Source organism: Mobula birostris, chromosome 12 (genome assembly GCF_030028105.1).
Source record: "Mobula birostris isolate sMobBir1 chromosome 12, sMobBir1.hap1, whole genome shotgun sequence".
NCBI lineage: Eukaryota > Metazoa > Chordata > Chondrichthyes > Myliobatiformes > Myliobatidae > Mobula > Mobula birostris.
In genome coordinates, this window is record NC_092381.1 from 72,891,948 (window position 1) to 72,918,183 (window position 26,236).

At 40.2% G+C, this 26,236-nt stretch overlaps 2 protein-coding genes across 5 annotated transcripts in view; one reads left to right on the forward strand and one right to left on the reverse strand.

Moving 5' to 3' along the window:
* Positions 1–14,474, forward strand: part of lrrc39 (leucine rich repeat containing 39) — a 40,848-nt gene extending 26,374 nt beyond the window's left edge. For all 3 annotated transcript variants that reach the window (XM_072274115.1, XM_072274113.1, XM_072274114.1), the window contains 4 exons: positions 4,866–5,011; positions 5,816–5,968; positions 7,014–7,147; positions 12,175–14,474. In XM_072274115.1, coding sequence (XP_072130216.1) covers positions 4,866–5,011; positions 5,816–5,968; positions 7,014–7,147; positions 12,175–12,236 — 495 coding nt within the window. In that variant the 3' untranslated portion in view covers positions 12,237–14,474. The remainder of the gene's footprint in view (positions 1–4,865; positions 5,012–5,815; positions 5,969–7,013; positions 7,148–12,174) is intronic.
* trmt13 (tRNA methyltransferase 13 homolog) overlaps positions 7,305–26,236 on the reverse strand; it is a 33,492-nt gene continuing 14,560 nt past the window's right edge. For both annotated transcript variants that reach the window (XM_072274111.1, XM_072274112.1), the window contains exons 7-11: positions 21,947–22,114; positions 21,782–21,854; positions 21,611–21,685; positions 15,768–16,176; positions 7,305–12,736 (exon numbers count right to left, since the gene is read on the reverse strand). In XM_072274111.1, the coding sequence (XP_072130212.1) occupies positions 12,520–12,736; positions 15,768–16,176; positions 21,611–21,685; positions 21,782–21,854; positions 21,947–22,114 (942 nt within the window). In that variant the 3' untranslated portion in view covers positions 7,305–12,519. The remainder of the gene's footprint in view (positions 12,737–15,767; positions 16,177–21,610; positions 21,686–21,781; positions 21,855–21,946; positions 22,115–26,236) is intronic.

Consider the following 26,236-nt stretch of genomic DNA (forward strand, 5'->3'; position numbering starts at 1 on the left):
TCCTTTTGCTAATCAACTGTCTAGCTCTTGGCTCTATCCCTCCCCCTCCTGTCTTCTCCTATCATTTCGGATCTCCTCTCCCCCTCCCACTATCATATCCCTTATTAGCTCTTCTTTCAGTTAGTCCTGACGAAGGGTCTCGGCCAGAAACATCGACTGTACCTCTTCCTGGAGATGCTGCCTGGCCTGCTGCATTCACCAGCAACTTTTATTTCTGTTGCTTGAAATTCCAGCATCTGCAGATTTCCTCGTGTTTGCCTAGATACGATAGGATAGGTCTGGACCTAGGGTTGAGATTTTTGATTGGAGAAAGGCTAACTTTGAAGGGATGCAAAAGGATTTAGAAGGATTGGATTGGGACAAATTGTTTTATGGGAAGGATGTAATAGAGAAATGGAGGTAATTTAAAGGTGAAATTTTGAGGGTACAGAATCTTTATGTTCCTGTTAGGTTGAAAGGAAAGGTTAAAAGTTTGAGAGAGCCATGGTTTTCAAGGGATATTGGAAACTTGGTTCTGAAAAAGATATCTACAATAAATATAGGCAGCATGGAGTAAATGAGGTGCTTGAGGAATATAAAGAATGTAAAAATAATCTTAAGAAGGAAATTAGAAAAGCTAAAAGAAGATATGAGGTTGCTTTGGCAAGTAAGGTGAAAATAAATCCAAAGGGTTTCTATTGTTATATTAATAGCAAAAGGATAGTGAGGGATAAAATTGGTCCCTTAGAGAATCAGAGTGGACAGCTATCTGTGGAACCAAAAGAGATGGGGGAGATATTGAATAATTTCTTTTCTTCGGTATTCACTAAGAAGAAGGAAATTGAATTGTGTAAGGTAAGGGAAACAGGTAGGGAAGTTGTGGAAACTATGATGCAGAGGAAGTACTGGCGCTTTTAAGGAATATAAAAGTGCATAAGTCTCTGTGTCCTGACAGGATATTCCCTAGGACCTTGAGGGAAGTTAGTGTAGAAATAGGGGCTGTGACAGAAATATTTCAAATGTCATTATAAATGGGGATGGTGCTGGAGGATTGGCATATTGCTCATGTTGTTCCATTGTTTAAAAAGGGTTCTAAGAGTAAACCTAGCAATTATCGGCCTGTGAGTTTGACATCAGTGGTGGGTAAATTGATGGAAAGTATTCTTAGAGATGGTATATATAATTATCTGGATAGACAGGGTCTGATTAGGAACAGTCAACATGGATTTGTGTGTGGAAGGTCATGTTTGACAAATCTTATTGAATTTTTTGAAGAGGTTACTAGGAAAGTTGACGAGGGTAAAGCGGTGGATGTTGTCTATATGAACTTCAGTAAGGCCTGTGATAAGGTTCCACACGGAAGGTTAGTTAGGAGGGTTCAATCGTTAGGTATCAATATTGAAGTAGTAAAATGGATTCAGCAGTGGCTGGATGGGAGATGCCAGAGAGTAATAGTGGATAACTGTTTGTCAGATTGGAGGCCAGTGACTGGTGGTGTGCCTCAGGGATCTGTACTGGGTCCAATGTTGTTTGTCATATACATTAGTGATCTGGATGATGGGGTGGTAAATTGGATTAGTAAGTATGCAGATGATACTAAGATAGGTGGCATTGTGGATAATGAAGTAGATTTTCAAAGCTTGCAGAGAGATTTAGGCCAGTGAGTGGGCTGAAAGATGGCGGATGGAATTTAATGCTGATAAATTGAGGTGCTACATTTTGGTAGGACTAATCAAAATAGGACATACATACTAAATGGTAGGGCATTGAAGAATGCAGTAGAACAGAAGGATCTAGGAATAATGGTGTATAGTTCCCTGAAGGTGGAATCTCATGTGGATAGGGTGGTGAAGAAATCTTTTGGTATGCTGGCCTTTATAAATCAGAGCATTGAGTAAAGGAGTTGGAATGTAATATTAAAATTGTACAAGGCATTGGTAAGGCCAAATTTGGAGTACTGTGTACATTTCTGGTCACCAATTTATAGGAAAGATGTCAACAAAATAGAGAGAGTACAGAGAAGATTTACTAGAATGTTGCCTGGGTTTCAGCACCTAAGTTACAGAACAAGGTTGAACAAGTTAGGTCTTTATTCTTTGGAGCGTAGAAGGTTAAGGGGGACTTAATAGAGGTATTTAAAATTATGAGGGGGATAGATAGAGTTGATGTGGATAGGCTTTTTCCATTGAGAGTTGGGGAGATTCAAACAAGAGGACATGAGTTGAGAGTTAGGGGGCAAAAGTTTAGGGGTAACAGGAGGGGGAACTTCTTTACTTAGAGAGTGGTAGCTGTGTGGAACAAGCTTCCAGCAGAAGTGGTAGAGGCAGGTTCGATATTGTCATTTAAAGTAAAATTGGATAGGTATATGGACAGGAAGGGCATGGAGGGTTATGGGCTGAGTGCAGGTTGGTGGGACTAGGTGAGAGTAAGCGTTCAGCACGGACTGGAAGGGCCGAGATGGCCTGTTTCCGTGCTGTAATTGTTATATGGTTATGTAGATGGGCTAAAGGGCCTGTTTCTATGCTGTATTGTTATATGACTGTAAATGATAGAGGTGTTTAAGCTCTTGAGAAGAGAAACTATCTCCATTGGCATAGAAGTCACGTAGAATAATGATAATCGGCAAAGAACAAAAGGCAAGAAGATTTTTTTTTTTTGCAGTGACTGATTATGTCCTGGAATGCTTTGCCAGGTGTCTTTGTAGAGGCAATATAAATTGTGGTGTTCAACAGGAAACTGGATAAATATCTGAAAGAAGAATTTGCAGAATCCTGGAGAAAGTTTGCAATGACACTAATTGACTGGACTTGACTCAGTAGTTTGCCTCACTACTGTAACTATTCTGTACTTTGGAATGAAATCTCAGGAAGGAGGATTATGCACTCCAATGCATTCTCAGGGCTCCTTTCTAGAGAGCTGGTAGTTTTATAGCTTAGTTTGGACTGACATAAATGCTTCGGCAAATTAATACAAAAAAATCCAAATTCATACAAAATTCTAAACATTGCTGGAACTACTGTATTCACCTGACACCAAACAACATCTATTTGAAAGAAGCTAGGATAGTGTTGAGCAAAAATATTAATTTGACCTTTTATGTTGTTATTTTAGAATTTCTAGAATCTACAGTCTTGTCCATATTTTTCTTTTTTACTCTGTTTTTGTGTTGTAGATAATTAATGTCCAACCCTTATTGCTCTTGAGAAGGGCCTGGGGAGCTGCTGGATGACAGTAGTCCCACAATGCTGGTGGGTAGGATCTTCCAGGATGTAGACCTACTGATGGAATCAAAATTGTTATCACTGACATATGTCATGAAATTAGTTGTTTTGTGGCAGCACTACAGTGCAAGACATTTAAAAAAAACCTACGTTACAGCAAAAAAAATTATACAAAGGTGGAACAATGAGGCAGTGTTCATGGATTCAAACAGCATTCAGAAATCTGATGGTGGAGGAGAAAAAGCTGTTCCCAAAACATCTTCAGTCTCCTGAACCTCCGTCCTGATGGTAGCAATGAGAAGAAGGCATGTCCCAGATGGTGAAGGTACTTGATGATGAATGCTGCCTACTTGAAGCAGCACCTTGTGGAGGTGTCCTTGAAGGTGGGGAGGCTCGTTTGGAGTTGGCTGAGTCCACAACCCTCTATAGCCTCTTGTGATCCTGTTCATTAGAGTCTCCATACCAGGCAGTGATGCAACCAGTCAGAATGTTCTCCATGGGGCATCTCTCGAAGTCTTCGCTAAAGACTTTGGTGACATACCAGATCTCCTCAAACTTCTAATAAAGTATAGCTACTATTGTGGTTTTTTGTGATTGCCCAGGATAGATCCTCTGAGATGTTGATACTCAGGAACTTGAAGCTGTTTACCCTTTCCACTGCTGCCTCCTGAATGAGAATACCTTGTTCCTGGTATTAGCAGTCATGGATTTGGGGTATCTTAGGCAAGGTATCGTTGGAGGGAAAACTGTGGGCACCGTGCACTGGAGATGGAAGGAATCGATATTTATGGCGGTATGTAAGGTGCCAATCAAATGGACTACCTTGCCTTAGATGAAATCAAGTTTGAATGTTGATGGAGATAAACACATTAGGCATGGAGGGCTTATTCTATCACAGTGACGACTTGTGCTTGTTGATGGTAGGAAGGCTTTGCAGGGGTCAGGAGATGAGTCAGTTGCTGTTATGATGCCCAGCATGGAATCTGCAGTCATAACTGCAGTATTTATATGGCTGGTCCAAATAAATTTCTGGACACTGGTATCTCACAGGAAGTTGAATGCCAAGAATAGGTGGGTTTAAATGGCACTATTATGCAATGAATGGAATGAACTTGGAAATGATTAGAGAATTTGAGACTGTCTGCATGATTATTCATGGCATTACAGCTTGTTTCTTCTATTATTTTCTCTGCCCTACAAATGTATCCTGGCAACTCAATTTACCACATTGGTTCTTTGAACACTCTTGTTTCAAATTGGTCATTGCTATATAAGCTATTTAACGGCTATGGATAATTGATTTAAAAATAACCTGTGCACAAATTTGTAAACATTCACACACCATTACTGGATATGGTTATGTAATTGGCCCAACAACTCAGATTATGGGACCAAATCATCTCCTGGAACTTCATGTTCAATGGAGCACATGGAATGAGCATAAAATCTGCTTGACCGTGCTCCAAACAAACTACAGTGTCTTTTGATCCTAGCCTCCATGCAAAATATGTTTCATGTGCAATGGTTCACTATGGAGAGTTAGGGCTAGGTAAAAAAATTTGTTTTGTTAACGTTAGCTGTGAATGTTTTTTTTGTTTTTGCAATTGTTGAGAAAGAAAGTGTAGGATTAAATTTTCTTTTTGTAAATGTCCTCCACTTGCTTAGTTGTCCCAACTGCAGAGGCTCTACCATCTCGACCTGTCCATGAACCGGTTCACTGCAGTCCCCTTGGCTGTTCTGAATATGCCTGCACTGGAATGGTTAGACATGGGCAGCAACAAACTTCAGGAGCTTCCGGATGACATGACTAGGTAACAAAGAAATAATTTTCTCAATTTCTTCCAAATTTCCCAATCACATTTGTGTTATTTTATTACAGTCCACCTTGCATTTCATTCAGTTACTTCTGCCAGTTTTTCCTTTAAAAGTTTTCTATTTTCACATCGTCCTTTACATGCTCAGTTAATGCATCATTTTGAACCTCCAAGTAAAACTAATTTCCCTTTCTGCATATCATTATTGTGGCAGAACCAAATGACTGTTTCCACTTTCTTTTTCAATCCAGCTTTAGGAATCTTGGTAAAGAGAGAGGATAAAAGTCCCATAGTAAAAGTTAATTTTCACTTTTCTCCTGTTGAACTAAAGTGCTCTGGATCAACCAAAAGCAATTACAAATAAGGCACAGTAATCAAGAGGAAAATTCCAATTTCAACTTTCTGGGAGTCTTGCTAGGATTATTACTGTTTGTAATCACTAGAAGTAAAACTCTAAAAAATATTGAAGTATAGAACTGAATTCAACAGAGCGTTACAAATGTGACGGTAATAAAAAATTAACAAAAAAAACTGCAAATGATGACGAATCTGGAGGGGTGGGGGAAAGCTGAAAATACTCAACAGGTCAAGCAATGTGTCTAGAGAGAACCCAGCGAGGTTGATGGTGTTTCAGGACCTCTGACAACAGCAAGGTACAAAAAATATAATTATTACATGGTTAAATAGTGCAGTGGATGATGAAAACCTACAAAAATATCTACACAAAGCCATCAGAATTTCTAAAAGCAGTAACGTACTTAGCATTTATTTACTAAAATGCTCTTATTTTTCTACTTAAAGGATGGAAAATCTGCACACGATTTGGCTACAGAGGAATAAAATCACTCACTTGCCAGAGACCATTAGTAAATTGAAAAATCTCAGCACTCTGGTTCTAACAAGCAACAAGCTGCAGAGAATCCCAATTTGCATGGAAGAAATGATCAATTTGAGGTAAAGTACTAGAAACTATTTGTTCTATATGAACTTGGTAATCAGTAATTTCTAGCTAATTCATTTTACCTGGTAGAAAATTATTGACTGATGAGAACAAAGGTTGAAGGCCAAGCCAGTAAGTTCTTCACATGGACATTTTGTAATATTTGAATGTAGGGAACTTTAAGTTATGTCTTTAATTTTCTCATCAGTTTCTTTTAAAGGTCGAGGATAGACCCATCAATTCCTGGCTACACATCTCATCTTTTTATTGAGTATAACAAACTTCAAGATTATTTCCTCTCATTACACTGCCTTGGTTGTTTTTCCCTTTTCCTCTGTGTAGGAAAAAAATCATTAAAATGGCTGGGATTTCCCTAAAGTCACACCTGATCTGCCATCGATGTGCCATTTGTATGTTATTTATTAAGACCTGTATTGGGAAGAAGTACTACTACAAACGTATATGCCGCTACGTCCCTTGAAAACTTTTCCAGTTCCCTCTATGCACAACTTTATTATTTTTCTATAATTTCATCACTTTTCATGGCCATTTTCTGCACTTGAGACATTTTTCTTTGAGAATTACATGTTCTTTTATCTAGGTTGTGAACTGTAATTGTTTAAACCAAATAAGTGGACCTTTTGTTTTCTGGAAATACAGATTGTGTGGTGTTAGCCTATGACTTAGTGCTGGCAGTCCTATTTCTGTTAGAAGGTTTAGCATTGGATACCCCTTCTGAATGGCTTAGCAAACTGTGACTGAAAGATAGTTTCCAAACAAGGCATTGAAATACAGCAAAATATTAGTACCTGAGTGAGCACTGCCTTTTGTTTCTGTTTTCCCCACCTATAAGTAATAAGGTTTAGGTTTTGGCTAACCCTAAATAGCCTTGATAAAGAGAAAACCAGGGTGCTATATAAGAATACTGGAATGCTATTTGGTAAAGGCATGCATGATTACAAATCTTGGCTATGTCCGTTTTTAAAAAAAAAACTGATCATGCTGAGCAAAACAAAAATTACCCTGTCTCTGCACTGATACTGTTAATGTATGTTAAAGGTTTGTGAATCTGAGAGACAATCCACTTCAGCTAAAAGTAACACTACCCACGTGTGCAAACCCTGCAGAAGAGGAAGACCGTGAATTGTTTGGAATAGAGTTTATGCAAGCCTATATAAAGGAATTAAAAAACTGTGAGTGAAAGGAAATTGTATTTTCAATTTACATTTGTTTTGCAGAATTTAGTAAAAGTGTAAACATTTAAAATTCAGATTTTATTAAGCTGTGAGCTTATTAAGCAGACTGACTCAACATTAAAAACATTCAAATTTAATTATTGTAAATCAACCATAAAATTGTCAGCATTAATAGACAGTGTTACAACTTGTATTATCTCAAACATACAGTTACCCTGCTTAATAATGCTAAAATTTCATTAAACTAAACTTAAATGCAGGAATGTGCAGCTGAATGAATCAGAGAAAAACAAGTATCAGGGATCTGATTAGAAACAAAATATGTGATGGAGTAAGAAAATCTCCTGTCTCTTGTTAGATGGCATTGAACACATACGCTATGTAATAGAATTTCTTGGGAAACAATTTCTTAAATGCAGACTCTTACATCTAAGTTGCAGCTAACACTAGTGTCATGCCAATATTGAAGGAAAGTATCGTTATTCTAATGGGCTATATGGCATTGCATTGTTAATATGTATTTTATTCCTGATGTAATCAAACGCTTGGTATTTCTATTTTTCTTTTTTTCAGTCTTGTATAGTTGTTCATCTCTCCCCCTCATTTGTATGCTACAGTTGCCTGAAGGACATTGACATCAGAGCATTCATTTTTCAACATATTGATTTGGTCCTTTGTCTTGTTCTGTGTATTTAAGGCTATATGTAACCAGTCAGGGCTTTTAAGTATGTTAACAGATGTAACAGGCACTGGATAAATCAGATGCTGTGCCAGAGAAAGGTGAATTTTCTATACGTTATCCAGGTGTAAATACACTATAGCAGAAATTTTTGAAGGTCTGAGTGTGTTAAATGAGTAATGCCTGGTAAGCCAAACTCTGTGGAAACCCGACACTGGAAAATTAAATCGTAGCGGTCCCAAGCTCGGCTGCGAAAGGAGGAAGGTTAGGCCTGGGGCCAACAACCCTATCCCGTAAAACCCAAAACTACAAAAATGGCACCAGAAGCTCCAAAGACCTCATCCCTGAGAGAGGAAAGATCTTTTCCAAGAAGACATATGAAGTCATGTGTTGAAAGCCACAAGCCCATTTTAAGCCACAGGACCTTCTAACATCCAGGACCACCACCACTGGAACATGGAATGTAAAGACCATTACAAAAGTGGAAAGACATTGCAAGTGGAGGCTGAAATGAAGAATGACAATCAGAGCCTGCTTGGCACCAGCGAGACAAAATGGACAGTATAAGCAGAGGCAGCTGTTGACAGAGGAACTACTGCTTTATTTAGGGCATGAGGAAGATGATGTCCCACACACACAAGGAGTGGCACTAGTGCTATCAAAAGTAGTACAGAAGACATGATTGGATAGAAAGCCCATGATCCCCAAGTCATCTTGGCATCCTTTAGAACCAAGAGAAAGATCATGATGAATGTCATACATGTTATGCACCCACTAAAAACAGTGACAAAGAAAACGAGATGCTTTCTACAGCAGACTCCAGAGCATCCAAGTAGTGCATCCTGAGAGAGAGATTAACGTTCTCATGGGAGACTTCAATGTAAAAATAGGATCAGATAACACTGGCTACAAAGATGTGATGGCAACACATGGACTGGGTACGATGAGAATGGAGAGCATTTTGCCGACATGTGCGCATTGAATAACATGGTCATTGGAGGCAGCATCTTTCCCCATAAAAGAATTCACAAGAACATCTGGGTGTCACCTGACCATATAAACCGAGAACCAAATAGACCACATCTGTATATCCATGAAATGCAGGAGACCACTTCAAGATGTCAGAGTAAGAAGAGGAGCAGATGTCACATCAGACCACCAATTCTTGGTTGAGAAGCTGAAGCTCAACTGAAGAATTAGATGGAAACAACATTTTAAGCACCACGCAGACCCAAGAAACATTCAAGCTGGCCCTCAGCAACAAGTTCCAGTGTTACAAGAATTGCATGAGACAGAGGATCTGCACAACAACGGCAGAAAGTTAAGGAGTCACTAGTCTCAACATATCAAGAGGTACTAGGTGCTAAAAAGAACCAGCAGGAAGAATAGATCTCAATTGAAACATTCCACAAGATCAAGGCAAGGAGGCAGAAGAAAGCAATCATGAATAAAAACAGGACTAGAATGGGAGAGGGGAAAGCACAGAGAAAGCATGCAGAGACTCACAGGTAGAGAAGAGGAGCGCTAAAGCAGATAAGTGCAGTTACATAGACAGTTATGCCTGGAAGAAGCAGCAGAAAAAGGAGCAGGGTGTGGCAACTTGAGGAAACTGTTCGACACCACCAAGTAACTCTGCCTTGAAAAAGTATTCAGCCCCCTTAACTACTTTCACATGTTTTGTTCTATTTTATAAATTTAAAGCATATTGAAGTAGGATCTTTTGAGCTAATCCATAAAACACTAAGCATCAATCTAAATTTTAAAAAATTCCAAAATCTGTCAACAATTTACTTAAAATTAAAAAACCAAAACTGTGAGGCCAAGATGTTGATGTAGAAAATTGGAGCATCACCTGGTTTCAAAGAATTCATAAGAATAAATCCCCTCCTAATGTCAAGTATTAACATAATCAATTATGAAAAAGCCTTCGACAGTGTAGACAGAGACCTTGTGGAGAATCCTGGAGCACTACGGAGTACCAGGCAAGATGGTCAGATTGATCAAGAATTCGTATAAGGGAATGTCCTGAAGAGTTAACCATGGTGGACAGCTCACCGGTCACTTTTAGATGAAGAAAGGAATCACACAAGTCTGTCTGATGTCCCCTTTCCTGTTCCTGCTGGTCAAAGACTGGATCATGAAGCCATCTACAGGACAGAAAAGCAATGGGACGCAGTGGATCCTATGTAAGCAACTGGATGACCTGGACTTTGCTGACGATATAACTCTCCTGTCCCACACCCACAAGCAAATACAGGGGAGAAAAGAAACCAGATCTGATAACCAACAAAGAGAAAACAAGTCTCCAAGATCAACTCAACTTGCAGTGACCCAGTCACTTTCAAGGGAAGTTCACTTGAGAAAGTAGAAGCAATGTCATTAACAGACAGGGCAGCACCAGTGTGGATGTCAAGACAAGGGTTAGCAAAGCTAGGGCAGCCTTCATCCAGCTCAAGTACAGCTGGTCCTTGAAGGAGCTGTCGCAGCACACTAAGATCAGGCTGTTCAACTCCAACTTGTGGTCAGTTCTTCTGTACAGGGCAGAGACTTGAAGGACAACAAAGACTATCAGGAAAGTGCAGACTTTTATTAATAGCTGTCTGTGAAAAAAATCCTCTGGATATGCTGGCCAGAAGTCATAAGCAACACTGATCGATGGCAGTGAACACAGAAGCTACCAGCAGAAAAAGAATTAAAGAAATGAAGCTGGGGATGGATAGGACATGCGCTGTATTAGCCAAGTATCAACATCACCAGCCAGAACCTTACAAAACATCCCCAGAGAAAGTGGAAGAGATGCCGGCTGAAGAACACCTGGCAACACAACCTTGAAGCTGACACCAAGATGATGGCTACACCTAGGGACAACTTGGAAGACTGGCCCAGGACAGATGATTCTGGTGAGCTGCTGTTAGCAGCCTATGCCTCAGTAGAGGTGACAGACTTAACTAACAACGGTCACTGTTGCCCTTAAAGATTGAGCTGCAGGTATCAGTTATGTCATGGTGGATAGAAGATCTGGCATATGGAAGTTTGGATCCCTTTGCTAAAGTAATTGAGATCAAGACATGAGTGGGGCTGGATTTTGGTTCACAGTATCAGAATCAGACTTGTTATCACTGACATATTGTGAAATTTAAACATGAGGAATTCTGCAGATGCTGGAAATTCAAGCAACACACATTAAAGTTTCTGGTGAATGCAGCAGGCCAGGCAGCATCTCTAGGAAGAGGTACAGTCAACGTTTTGGGCCGAGACCCTTCGTCAGGACTAACTGAAGGAAGAGCTAGTAAGAGATTTGAAAGTGGGAGGGGAAAATCCAAAATGATAGGAGAAGACAGGAGTGGGAGGGATGGAACCAAGAGCTGGGCAGGTGATTGGCAAAAGGGATATGAGAGGATCATGGGACAGGAGGCCCAGGGAGAAGGAAAAGGGGAAGGGGGGGGAAAAACCCAGAGGATGGGCAAGGGGTATAGTGAGAGGGACAGAGGGAGAAAAAGGAGAGAGAGAGAGAGAGAGAAAGAATGTGTGTATATAAATAAATAACGGATGGGGTACAGGGGGAGGTGGGGTATTAGCGGAGTTAGAGAAGTCAATGTTCATGCCATCAGGTTGGAAGCTACCTGGACGGAATATAAGGTGTTGTTCCTCCAACTTTGATGTGTATTGTGAAATTTGTTGTTTTGCCCAAGGCACATTGGTTGGGAGAGCACCACTGAAACTCAATTTTTAGCTTATTACCTTAGGTTTAGCTAATTACTTCTAATTACTCCAGGCTTCAGACTTTGTGGGTAAGCAGGTTCTATGCCATTCCTGAGCCACACTTACATAGAGTATTCTGGAAATGGTATCCAAACACTTGCTGGAGTGATATTTAAATACCCAGTTTAACATCATTCAGGAAACTTACATATCAAGGAAGATGAGAGATGCACGGCAACTCTACCAGAGTGGAAGTCAGACATGAGTGGAAATCACACACGTTTAAGTCTTTTGGAGTAAAGCAGATGTAAATTAATAAATGCAATGCCATATAGTCACAGCATATTTCAATAATAACAATCTTTCTTCCGTAATAATATTGTATAGTACTGTTGCTAGTTTTAACTTAGTTAATTTTGTTATTGATTAAATAATTGTTTTGTGGAAAACCACAAAACTATATTACAATTTTATACGAAGTTATAGCCAGTAAAAAAAAGACCCAGTGAAATTAGTCTTTGTGCAATTTAAAATGAAACTGTAAATGCTTATTAAAAAATGTTTTGACTACTTTACATATACAAGACAGAAAATACCTACTGAATACTGTATATAAAACTCTAAACTTTTTTTTCTCTTTCAGGCAAAACTGAAACTTGTAACTCAGCACTGTCAGTTACAAATGAGGCTGAAATAGTCAATTAAAATCATGCTACCATTGTCACAAAGCAAATGCTGTATGAAAAGAACATAATGCAAATTTAAACAATGAACACTTAAGTGAACCTGACTGGATTCTTTGAAACTTGTGAATTTATGAAATGCAAGAACTTTGACATCAACCATCAAAAACATAAAAGAAAAACTCCACGGCTGCATTTTATTAAATTCATTGTATGTGACAAACAAAGAGAATCAAGGACTAAAGATTAGTTAATGAATGGAACATGTTGCTTATCAAATATTATTGTTAAGAGTTCTCCGTTCTTTAAAAAACATTGAATCTTATTTCAGAGTCCTCAGTTTGTTTAGTTGTTGGATGGGGAACAGCTGTGAGCAGGACATTTTCCAGTGAGATGCTGGTACTAGTGTAATACTGCAAAGCAGAATCAAATCCCTGCTGCTGCAAATACCAGATCCGGCCATGGTCTATCAACAGTTTGCACAGGCGTCCCACGTGTTCTCTTTCCTCTACATTCAGTGTTCTGAGGGGATTTAAAATTTAAAAGGTGATCAGCTGTAAAATAAAACTGCTTGGTTTGTACTTATAATACAGTGGAAGCATCCACCTTCAGTTTCTTCCCTTGCTTTGCGCAATAATGTCCCAAAATAATTTACCATTACCTGGAGTGCTACTCACAGAAAACTTAAATTCTAAAGTGGATTTTGCATGGAATATTGATGCAAATGGGAAGGACCGTCCTTTTGAAGTGTTTCAGTTGAATTGATAAACGTACTTGCACTTTGTTGCTTGGTAGGAATTTCTTTCCAAGGTAGAATCTGAAATGTCCAGGAGGTGGTGACATAAAAGTTGCCCATCTTTTTAGGTTGTAGTATATTGGTTAGTATGACTATTACAGTGTTAGGTGTTGGGGTTCAGAGTTCAATTCCTGCGCCATCTGTAAGGAGTTTGTATGTTCTCCCGTGACTGTGTGGGTTTCCTCCAGGTGCTCCAGTTTCTTCCCACAGTCCAAAGATGTACCAGTTAGTAGGTTATTTGGTCACTGTAAATTGTCCTGTGATTGGTTGCCGGACAGTGCAGCTCATTGGGCTAGAAGAGCCTGTTCCACGCTGCACCTCTGAGTAAGTAAAATAAAATAGATAATGTGGGCTTGAGAAGCTTGAGAGATGCTGTAATACATCTTGTAAATAGTACACACAATGTTGTACCAGAAGTAAAGGGAGCTTTTCATTTGATTTTGATATTATGCTAAGTGTATGTACCTTCAATACACTACAAGTGTTGAAGATTGTTGCAACAGCCTCATGTATGAAAGTCTGGGAATTAGTTTTGATGATTAAGCACTATTATTTAGCAATTTTTTCCAATGCAAAGAATAATCACTGAACTGAAAGATATTTATAAACCAATCTGGGTAAGCTACCCGAAAATGCTCATTTTTTGGAAATTGAGTTTCTAAAAAAATTACAAACACTTTTTCATTTACTTAATTTTATAGTTGAGATAATTTAAATATTTTGAGCAGGTTATCGATAAATGTACATGATACCATAGCTAATTACCATATTGAATCATATTTGGTTAACTTGTAGCCTAGCACTTTCCTCAATCTACAGCAGTGGTCCCCAACCATCGGGCCGCAAAGCATGTGCTACCGGGCTGCGAGGAAATGATATGAGTCAGCTGCACCTTTCCTCATTCCCTGTCACGCACTGTTAAACTTGAACATAGGGTTGCCAACTGTCCCATATTTGCGGGACATCCCGTATATTGGGCTAAATTAGTTTGTCCCATACGGGACTGCCCTTGTCCCATATTTCCCTGCTAAGGTAGAGCGTTCCTATGAAACCTTTCGTGCCGAAATGGCGTAAAGAAGCAATTACCATTAATTTATATGGGAAAAATTTTTGAGCGTTCCCAGATCCAGAAAATAACCTACCAAATAACACATAAAACCTAAAATAACAGTAACATATAGTAAAAACAAGAATGATATGATAAATACACAGCCTATATAAAGTAGAAATAATGTATGTGAAGTATAGTCAGGAAGATTAAGCCAAAACCGATTTGTGGAAAAAAATTGGCACGTATGTGCATCGGCCTGCACAAGGCTTCATGGTCATAGTAGTCTTTCCTGGGGTAAACACGTGACCTGGGATTTGACTGCTACTTTTGTCCCTTATTTGGGAGTGAGAAAGTTGGCAACACTAACTGTAAAAGACACGATGAGGTGAGTTTAACCCTGCTTGAACACCCGCCCCCCCCCCCCCCCCGGTCCGCAAGAATATTGTCAATATTAAACCGGTCCGCGGTGCAAAGAAGGTTGGGGGACCCTTGATCTACAGCACAGCGCCTGTCAAATCTAGCCACTCTGAAGTCCCTTGGGTTCCTCTGTTCTATCCATCCATTTTCCTGAACTGTCCTTGCAGAGACAAGGTTTTCTTAATTCCTATAGAGTTTGTTGGTAGTCATTACAAGGTCCTAGATATGGTGGTGTTAACTTCCCAAACTTAAATGATTGAAGGATTATTCAAGTGAAAAGCCAAAGCAGGAGAAAACTACAATGTCATGAAACTAGTACAACACTAAACCTGCTTCATAGGCTCCAGGGGTCCTAATGACTTGAATTTTTTGGCTGGAGCATTGAATTGTAAACCCTTGGAGGCATATGATTATTGTCAAGATGAAAAGGTGTACTGGATGTGTGGAGAGTTGAATAGCCAGAACACAAAAGGGTGAAAGGATTGATAGCCATTTGTGCACTAGGAACTATAGTGCATACAGAAAATTTCAATTGTACATCAGTGGTTTGTACTGTTATGTAATAGGTCTAATGGTTGACTTTGTTATTGTTGGTAATTAAAGGCATTCTAGAATGTAGGTATGATATAATGACTTTTCTCAATGGAGCTGAAATGCTTACAACTGTTAAATTGAATAATTAGGAATTTCAGAAAAGGTATCCTCAGCATGAGCCACTAACTCTCCAACAACCGTACCAGCTAAAATAATACCAGGAGCAGTGGTTTGTTTCTGTGCTCCTGGTCCAGAGAAGAGAAAAGTTAGCCAAAGCTCCTGCTTCTTATATGTTATCTCCTGGTGTGTGTAACCATCCATGTTCTAATTTAAGATTGTATCCCTCTGCTCCAGACTCCTGAATTGTCTTTTCTTTATCCAATGAAATGATCTTAAACCTCAATTAAGTTGCCTGTTATGTTATTCAGGTAATAAAAAATAATCTTTGCAACTTCTCCTTATAACACATAGTAACCCTGGTGTCATTTTAGTGAATTTGAACCACACTCACTCCAAGGCCACAATTTTCTTAATCAACAAAATGCCAAGTATGCTCACCCATAAAAGTTTGTACAACTTTTAGTATTACTGTCTCCAGCAATTAAACTATGTTTTGCACCTAAGTATTCTAGTTAATCAAGCTATTAAAAATACATAGATATCTTAATGTCCCCCACCAGATTATTCCAGAACTAGCATTTATCACTAACTTTAAACCAGTGTATAACAAAAATATTTCAAGATTTGATACATACCCTTCATATGCAGAACTTTCCTCCTCAAAGTTGTGTTCTTCCAGATGCAGTTTCTCATCTGCATTGTCAAATTCTACTTCACTCATGTCAATGGAATGCCTTTTCATGCCACAGGTGGCCCAGCTTGACAAACGTTGAAATATCTTAAAGTCCTCTGCACCAAGACCGTGTGAAGAGAAGAATTCTTTGCCCACATAATGCTTCCACTCACACTTGTGATGGCAGCACAGTGCAATGGCAATACCAAGTACTGACAGTCCATTTGGAGTGTTCAAAACAGTACAGTTAGGAAGATTCAAAGGGTGTCCACTTGTCTCCATTTCATCCTTAGATCTTTTCTTCAGGGGTTCTTCGTCAGCATCCTCCTGCTTGGTTTTATAACTTCTCAATATACACCTCAGTGCAAGATCTGTCCAATTTAAAAAGACCAACATTTTAATAGATTTATTTTTCCCAGTTTTTATATTTGGGGCTATTTATATGCAACTGGGGTATCTCAACATGAATTCAAGCAACTTTCTACCAACTGACAGTTGATAATTATACAAAAAAGAAATCCAGGTTGGCAGATCAGCCTATCTACCCACAAACACGTTTCATTTTTAAAGCTTCACTTTGCTTTTTCACCATCTAATTACACATGCAAGAAAATACACAAGTGACCAGAATTTTGCTGATTTATAGCTGAGGAACTGCTGACTCAAGACCTTTGTATCTTAGCCATCAGCAGATGTGTGAATGTTTGATACGTTCTCACCATCTGTTCCGTTGCTTGACTCTCCATGTGGAAAAAGATGTTTTAAATTAATTTTATATTATACTTAAGGTATAACTTTTGTAATAATTTTCATAATCTCTCTGGTTATCAAAGACATTTTAAAAGAATGTGTGACTTGTTAAAGACTGTTAGAGGTGTCCAGAAGGGCACATGATATGATAGCTGACCCCAACTCCTACTTGGAGTCTTGATAGCTTAACAGACAGTTGTCAGATGCAAAAAGTCTTGATTGGCCATACACATCAAGAAAATGCCTTTATGGAGAAACACAGTATTGATATCTGGAACTTTCTTCCAGAGGAGGTGGTAGAGTAGGATATAATCATGATACTTAAGAGACATTTAGACAGGCACTTAAATAGGCAACACAATATGGACCTAATGTGGGCAAATGGACTAATGTGGAGGAGAAAAATGGTTGGCCTGAACATCGTGGATTGAGGGCTTATAAAACATGGGAGCAAAATTAGGCCATTCCCCATTTAGAAAACAGTCTATGCTTTATTCCTTTCACCAAAGTGTATGACCATACACTTCCCTACTGTGTATTTCATCTGCCACTTCTTCTGCAGACTGAAAGTTTGAAGTAAATTTAGTATCAAATAGTCATACTTTATTAATCCCGGGGGAAATTGGTTTTCGTTACAGTTGCTCCATAAATAATAAATAGTAATAGAACCATAAATAGTTAAATAGTAATACGTAAATTATGAAATAAGTCCAGGACCAGCCTATCGGCTCAGAATGTCTGACCCTCCAAGGGAGGAGTTGTAAAGTTTGATGGCCACAGGCAGGAATGACTTCCCATAACGCTCAGTGCTGCATCTCAGTGGAATGAGTCTCTGGCTTAATGTACTCCTGTGCCCACCCAGTACATTATGTAGTGGATGGGAGACATTGTCCAAGATGGCATGCAACTTGGACAGCATCCTCTTTTCAGACACCACCGTGAGAGAGTCCAGTTCCATCCCCACAACATCACTGGCCTTACGAATGAGTTTGTTGATTCTGTTGGTGTCTGCCACCCTCAGCCTGCTGCCCCAGCACACAACAGCAAACATGATAGCACTGGCCACCACAGACTCGTAGAACATCCTCAGCACCGTCCAGCAGATGTTAAGGGACCCTCAGGAAATAGAGACGGCTCTGACCCTTCTTGTAGACAGCCTCAGTGTTCTTTGACCAGTCCAGTTTATTGTCAATTCGTATCCCTAGGTATTTGTAATCCTCCACCATGTCCACACTGATCCCCTGGATGGAAACAGGGGTCAGCGGTACCTTAGCTCTCCTCAGGTCTACCACCAGCTCCTTAGTCTTTTTCACATTAAGCTACAGATAATTCTGCTCACACCCATAGCCCTGTACTCAGCCTCACCTCCCTAGCTGATGCATCCAATTATGGCAGAGTCATCTGAAAACTTCTGAAGATGACAAGACTCTGTGCAGTAGTTGAAGTCTGAGGTGTAAATGGTAAAGAGAAAGGGAGACAAGACAGTCCCCTGTGTGTTGTAATATACAACCCTGAGATTTATTTTCTTGTGGGCATACTTAATAAATCCAATAAACATAATAGAATCAATGAACTACGACACCAACAGGGCAGACAACCAGTGTGCAAAAGACAACAAACTGCAAATACAAAAGTAGATAAATAATAGTAAATAAATATCGAGAACATGAGATGAAGGGACCATGAAAGTGAGTCAGTTTTGGGTCAAGTAAAGTTATCCCCTCTGGTTCAAGAACCTGATGGATCAGGGGTAATAACTACTCCTGAACCTGGTGGCTTGAGTCCTGAGGCTCTTATTTTCCTGATGGCAACAGTGAGAAAAGAGCATGACACAAGCGGTGGGGGTCCCTGATGACAGATGCTGTTTTCCTGCAACAATGCTCCATGGAGATGTGCTCAGTGGTGGGGAGAGCTGTACCTCTGATGGACTGGCCTTATCCTAGAACACTACAGCACAGAAAACAGGCCATTCAGCCCTTCTAGTCTGTACCGAAACTTTATTCCGCTAGTCCCATTGACCTGCACCCAGCCCATAACCCTCCAGACCTCTCCCATCCACGTATCTATTCAATTTATTCTTAAAACTTAAGAGTCAGCCCACATTTACGTCAGATAGCAGCTCGTTCCACACTCCTACCACTCTCTGAGTGAAGAAGTTCCCCCTAAACTTTTCCCCTTTCACCCTAAAGCCATGTCCTCTCATATTTATCTCTCCTAATCTAAGTGGAAAAAGCCTATTCGCATTTACTCTGTCTATACCCCTCATAATTTTGTAAACCTCTTATCAAATCTGCCCTCATTCTTCTACGCTCCAAGGAATAACGTCCTAACCTGTTCAATCTTTCCCTGTAACTCAACTGCTGAAGACCTGGCAATCCTAGTAAATCTTTTCTGCACTCTTTCAATCTTACTGATATCCTTCCTATAGTTAGGTGACCAGAACTGTACACAATAATCCTCTACCTTTTGTAGGATTTTACATTCAAGAGCATTGGTGTTTTCATACCAGGCTATGATGCAGCCAGTCAATATACTCTCCACCGCACAAGTTTTAGATGTCATGGAAATCTTCGCAAATTTTTAAGGAGGTGCAGGCGCTGCTGTGCTTTCTTCATAATTGTATGTATGTGCTGGGCCAAGGACTGGTCCTCTGAAATTATAACACTGAGGCATTTTAAAGTTGCTGACGCTCTCCACCTCTGATCTCCCAATAAGGACTGGCTCATGGACCTTTGGTCTCTTCCTACTGAAGTCAATAATCCTATGCTTAGTCATGCTGACATTGAGTAAGAGGTCATCATTGTGGCACTGCTTAGCCAGATTTTCAATCTTCCTCCTATATGCTGATTCATCACCACCTTTGATTCAACCAACAACAGTGGTGTTTTCAGCAAACTTAAATGGCATTGGAGCTGTGCTTAGCTACAGAGTCGTAAGTGTAAAATAAGTAGAGCAGGAGGCTAAGAACACAACCTGGTGGTGCTCCTCTGCTGATGGAGATTGTGGAGAAGACGTTGTTACCAATCCGAACTGACAGGGGTCTGCAAGTGAGGAAATCCGAGGATCCAATTCCAGAAGGCCAAGGTCTTGAAGCTTATTGACAGTTGATATGCAAACTTAGCCAGAAAACCATCAATTCCATCATCCAAATCATTGACAAATGACACGAAAAGAGGTGGAACAGCACTTGTCACTGGCAGCCAATCAGAAAAGGCCTCCTTTATTCCCACTCTTTGCCTCTTGCCAGTCAGCCAAATTTCTATACGTGCTAGTATTTTTCCAGTAATACCAACGGCTCTTATCTTGTTTAGCAGCCTCATGTGCGGTACTCTGTAAAAGGCCTTCTGAAAATCCAAGTAAACAACATCCACCCACTCTCCTTTGCACATCCTGCCTATTATTTCCTCAAATAATTCCAATAGATTTGTCAGGCAAGATTTCTCCTTAAAGAAACCATGCTGACTTTGGCCTACTTTATCAAATAACTCTGAGTATGCCGACATCTTATCCTTAATAATGGGCTTTAACATCATGCCAATCACTGGAGTCAGGCGAACTGGCCTATAATTTTCTTTCTTCTGCCCCCCTTCCTTCTGTTCGCTGGCACTCTCAAATTTCTGAAATGTTGCTGGTAGCCTTTCACAGTAAAGCTTGACACAAAATACTTAGTTCATCTGCCACTTCTTTGTTCCCCATTATTACCTCTCCAGCATCATTTTCCAGCAGTATAATGTCCACTCTTGTCTCTCTTTTACTTGCTAGCATCCTCTTTTACACTATTGGCTAGTTTCCCTTCATATTTCATCTTTTCAGTCCTTACTGCTCTTTTTGCCTTCTGTTGGTTTTTAAAAGCTTCCAATCCTCCAGCTTTCTACTAATTTTTGCTATATTATATGCCTCATTTCCTTTTATGTTGTCTTTGACTTCCCTTATCAGCCATTCCTTTTAGAATGCTTATTCTTCTTTGGAATGAACCAATCTTGCATCTTCCAAATTACTCCCAGAAACTCAAATCATTGTTCTCTACCATCATCCATGCAAGTGTACTTTTCCAATCAACCCTGGCCAACTAACTCCCCTCTAACACCTCTGTAATTCCCTTTACTCCACTGCAATACCGATACATCTGATTTTAATTCTCCCTCTTACAACTGTTGGGTGAATGCTATCATATTATGATCACTGCCTCCTAAGGGCTCCTTTACCTTAAACTCCCTAATCAAATTTAGTTAATTACACATAGCTAATTCAGAAATGCCTTTTCCCTAGTGGACTACTCCACCACAAGCTCATCTTAAAAAAAACATCTCATAGGCATCTACAAATCCCTTCTCTTGGGATCCAGCACCAACCTGATTTTCACAATCTACCTGCATACTGAAATCCCCCATGAACACTGTTACATTGCCCATTTTACATGTCTTCTTTGTCTCCTATTGTAGCTACTGTTCGGAGGCCTGTACATAACTCCCATCAGCGTTTTTTTACCCTTGCAATTTCAGTACTGTATGACTTTCACTCTATAATTTCGTAATTTGGAAGTTTCAGGATCATGATATATTTTGATACTAAATTAGTCCTGTACATTTGTAATATTGAATGAAATTTTGAGCATAATTGTTAAGTTTCTCCTGATTCATTGTTATATCTTAATTTAGGATGATCGCTTAATAAACGTGGTTAGCCAGTGATGTAGCGGCATCCACACTGGACTTCGAGGCAAATGGTCCTGGGTTTAAATTGGCCGACTCCTTGCATACTTTCCATTCGTATTGGGTTGAACATCGAACTAGCAACGTAGCCTTGTAAAAACAGACAAAAAACGCTGAAGAAACAGCAAGGTTGCCATCCAATGCACAGAAAGGAACAACTTAATAAACAATAATTACTGGCCTTGGGACATCACTAGAGGGCACCATCCTAAAAGTCAGCATTAACCTCAATATTTATCACCTTAACTTTTCAAAGCACAAATTTAAAAAGGTGCCTCATACTGATAAACAATAAATGTTTACTTTTTTTTGACATTTGTATTTATTTTAAAGCCATTCATACCTGTTGCAGCTCCACACAAATGCTTGCCAATTCCAACCACTGGCAACTTTTCACTTGCTAGAAGTGGCACATTACCTGCAATGATGTTACTATTATTAAACAAAATTTATTATATTTTAACAAAAGAAAAATACATTCTATGCATGTGTGTAAAATTGAAACAGCAATTACTTAGGTTGAGATCTTCTATGTCAATATGAAGCCGCTCAAATGTTGAGCCTTGATGCCTGTGCTTACCATCTACCTTTAAAAGAAAATACCATATTTATTCAAAGAACTTTAGAACTTTTGTAGAAGATCATCACTATTTCTTATCTAATTCTAGAAAACTATTACCTTGAAACGAGTAGTGGCCCTTTCCACAAGGAGGAAGTGAACATTATCAGAACCTTGCAAAGCAAGATCTATCCAATGAGACAACTTTCCTCGACCAGCACCGAACTCCACATAACATCTGTTTGATCCCAGCAAGCCCAGTCTTTCCAAATTACCAGCAAGGGAAGCCTAGAATAATATATCCAGTACTGTATGGGTTAACAACACAATCAAAAACTTTAAAAAGTTAATCATTTCTATTACATATGGCTCAGATGCTTTATTTAGTTAATAGTTTGGCATTATGCACAAGGTCCAGTTTCTGACATTAGCTAACACCTATCAGAGTTATAACAGAAATGCTATTTACAATAGCAATAAACTTTTCTGGGAGATAATTAATATTACCCAAATGATAAGTAACGGTGTGGTAAGCCATTGTTTTTTTTCCCCGTTTGGAAAATTGCACATTGCTCTTTTTTTAAGCAAGTGAGTGAAAGCAACCCATGAAATTAGATGTCAACACAACATCTGTTTTGGGGAAATGACAACAATTTTTACCATGAGGTGGATGAACTGCTGACAATGTTCAATTGGTAAGAGTTTCAGATAATTCTATACAAAAGCAGAAATGCATTATGAATCTTTTCCAAGATTTTAGAAGTAACAAATGAAATATGGATTATAGGGACTTCCAGAAGATAATTCATAAAGACCTTCTTGAGTGATTGTTATCTAAAGTTGAATTTCATGAGGTTGAGGAGGAAATTACTGAATCAGTTAGGAAGCTGATAAAGGGATAGAAGTTACAGCAAGTACTTCAAGTAGCAGGATGTAACTAGTTGGAACACAGGACAGCACAGCACAGGGATAGGCTCTTTGACCCATGATATAGTGCTGAACTAATTTATCTAATGACACCCAATTGCTTCTAAATGCACATAGTCCATATCCCACCATTTTCTGCATATTCATATGCCTAAGAGCCTCTTAAATGCCTGTCATATCTGCCTCCACCTCCACCACCACCCCTGGCAGAGCATTCCAGGCATCCACTGTTCTGTGTAAATATAAAAAACATGTCCCAGACATATCCTTTGAACTTTCCCCCCTTACCTTAAAATGCAAGACCTCTGAGAGATTTGGACCTTAGAACATAGAACATAGAATAGTACAGCACAGTACAGGCCCTTCGGCCCACAATGTTGTGCCGACCCTCAAACCCTGCCTCCCATATAAGCTCCCACCTTAGATTCCTCCATATACCTGTCTAGTAGTCTCTTAAACTTCACTAGTGTATCTGCCTCCACCACTGACTCAGGCAGTGCATTCCATGCACCAACCACTCTGAGTAAAAAACCTTCCTCTAATATCCCCCTTGAACTTCCCACCCCTTACCTTAAAGCCATGTCCTCTTGTATTGAGCAGTGGTGCCCTGGGGAAGAGGCACTGGCTATCCACTCTATCTATTCCTCTTATTATCTTGTACACCTCTATCATGTCGCCTCTCATCCTCCTTCTCTCCAAAGAGTAAAGCCCTAGCTCCCTTAATCTCTGATCATAATGCATACTTTCTAAACCAGGCAGCATCCTGGTAAATCTCCTCTGTACCCTTTCCAATGCTTCCACATCCTTCCTATAGCGAGGTGACCGGAACTGGACACAATACTCCAAGTGTGGTCTAACCAGAGTTCTATAGAGCTGCATCACTACATCGCGACTCTTAAACTCTATCCCTCGACTTATGAAAGCTAACACCCCATAAGCTTTCTTAACTACCCTAACCACCTGTGAGGCAACTTTCAGGGATCTGTGGACATGTACCCCGAGATCCCTCTGCTCCTCCACACTACCAAGTATCCTGCCATTTACTTTGTACTCTGCCTTGGAGTTTGTCCTTCCAAAGTGTACCACCTCACACTTCTCCGGGTTGAACTCCATCTGCCACTTCTCAGCCCACTTCTGCATCCTATCAATGTCTCTCTGCAATCTTTGACAATCCTCTACACTATCTACAACACCACCAACCTTTGTGTCGTCTGCAAACTTGCCAACCCACCCTTCTACCCCCACATCCAGGTCGTTAATAAAAATCACGAAAAGTAGAGGTCCCAGAACAGATCCTTGTGGGACACCACTAGTCACAATCCTCCAATCTGAATGTACTCCCTCCACCACCACCACCCTCTGCTTTCTACAGGCCAATTCTGAATCCATCTGGCCAAATTTCCCTGGATCCCATGCCTTCTAACTTTCTGAATAAGCCTACCGTGTGGAACCTTGTCAAATGCCTTACTAAAATCCATATAGATCACATCCACTGCACTACCCTCATCTATATGCCTGGTCACCTCCTCAAAGAACTCTATCAGGCTTGTTAGACACGGTCTGCCCTTCACAAAGCCATGCTGACTGTCCCTGATCAGACCATGATTTTCTAAATGCCTATAGATCCTATCTCTAAGAATCTTTTCCAACAGCTTTCCCACCACAGACGTAAGGCTCACTGGTCTATAATTACCCGGACTATCCCTACTACCGTTTTTGAACAAGGGAACAACATTCGCCTCCCTCCAATCCTCCGGTACCATTCCCGTGGACAACGAGGGCATAAAGATCCTAGCCAGAGGCTCAGCAATCTCTTCTCTCGCCTTGTGGAGCAGCCTGGGGAATATTCCATCAGGCCCCGGGGACTTATCTGTCCTAATGTATTTTAACAACTCCAACACCTCCTCTCCCTTAATATCAGCATGCTCCAGAACATCAACCTCACTCATATTGTCCTCACCATCATCAAGTTCCCTCTCATTGGTGAATACCGAAGATAAGTATTCATTGAGGACCTCGTTCACTTCCACAGCCTCCAGGCACATCTTCCCACCTTTATCTCTAATGGGTCCTACCTTCACTCCTGTCATCCTTTTTTTCTTCACATAATTGAAGAATGCCTTGGGGTTTTCCTTTACCCTACTCGCCAAAGCCTTCTCATGCCCCCTTCTTGCACTTCTCAGCTCCTTAAGCTCCTTTCTTGCCTCCCTATATTCCTCAATAGACCCAGCTGATCCTTGCTTCCTAAACCTCATGTATGCTGCCTTCTTCCTCCTGACTAGATTTTCCACCTCACTTGTCACCCATGGTTCCTTCACCCTACCATTCTTTATCTTCCTCGCCGGGACAAATTTATCCCTTACATCCCACAAGAGATCTCTAAACATCGACCACATGTCCATAGTACATTTCCCTGCAAAAACATCATCCCAATTCACACCCGCAAGTTCTAGCCTTATAGCCTCATAATTTGCCTTTCTCCAATTAAAAATTTTCCTGTCCTCTTTGATTCTATCCTTTTCCATGATAATTATAAAGGCCAGGGAGCGGTGGTCACTGTCCCCCAGATGCTCACCCACTGAGAGATCTGTGACCTGACCCGGTTCATTACCTAATACTAGATCTAGTATGGCATTCCCCCTGGTCGGCCTGTCCACATACTGTGACAGGAATCCATCCTGGACACACTTAACAAATTCTGCCCCATCTAAACCCTTGGAACTAATCAGGTGCCAATCAATATTAGGGAAGTTAAAGTCACCCATGATAACAACCCTGTTATTTTTGCACCTTTCCAAAATCTGCCTCCCAATCTGCTCCTCTGTATCTCTGCTGCTACCAGGGGGCCTACAGAATACCCCCAGTAGAGTAACTGCTCCCTTCCTGTTCCTGACTTCCACCTATATTGACTCAAAAGAGGATCCTGCTACATTACCCACCCTTTCTGTAGCTGTAATGGTATCCCTGACCAGTAATGCCACCCCTCCTCCCCTTTTTCCGCCCTCTCTATCCCTTTTAAAGCACTGAAATCCAGGAATATTGAGAGTCCATTCCTGCCCTGGTGCCAGCCAAGTCTCTGTAATGGCCACTACATCATAATTCCATGTATGTATCCAAGCTCTCAGTTCATCACCTTTGTTCCTGATGCTTCTTGCATTGAGGTACACACATTTCAGCCCTTCTACCTTCCTGTCTTTACACCGTTTATTCTGCTTCTCTTTCCTCAAAGCCTCTCTGTATGTTAATGTAATGTAACTTCCCAACTCTTAACCTCAATGCCTTGACTATTAAAGGCAAATATGCCATCAACTCGTGCAGCCACTTTCATGGAGCTATGAAATTGGATGTTAAGATCCCTCTGTCAGTCATGGAGCAATATGGCATGGTTACCGGCACTTAGGCCCAATGAGTCCATGCCCACCATGGTGCTTAGCTAGCTAGTCCCAATTTCATGTCAGCAGCTTACATCCATACAAGCTTCGC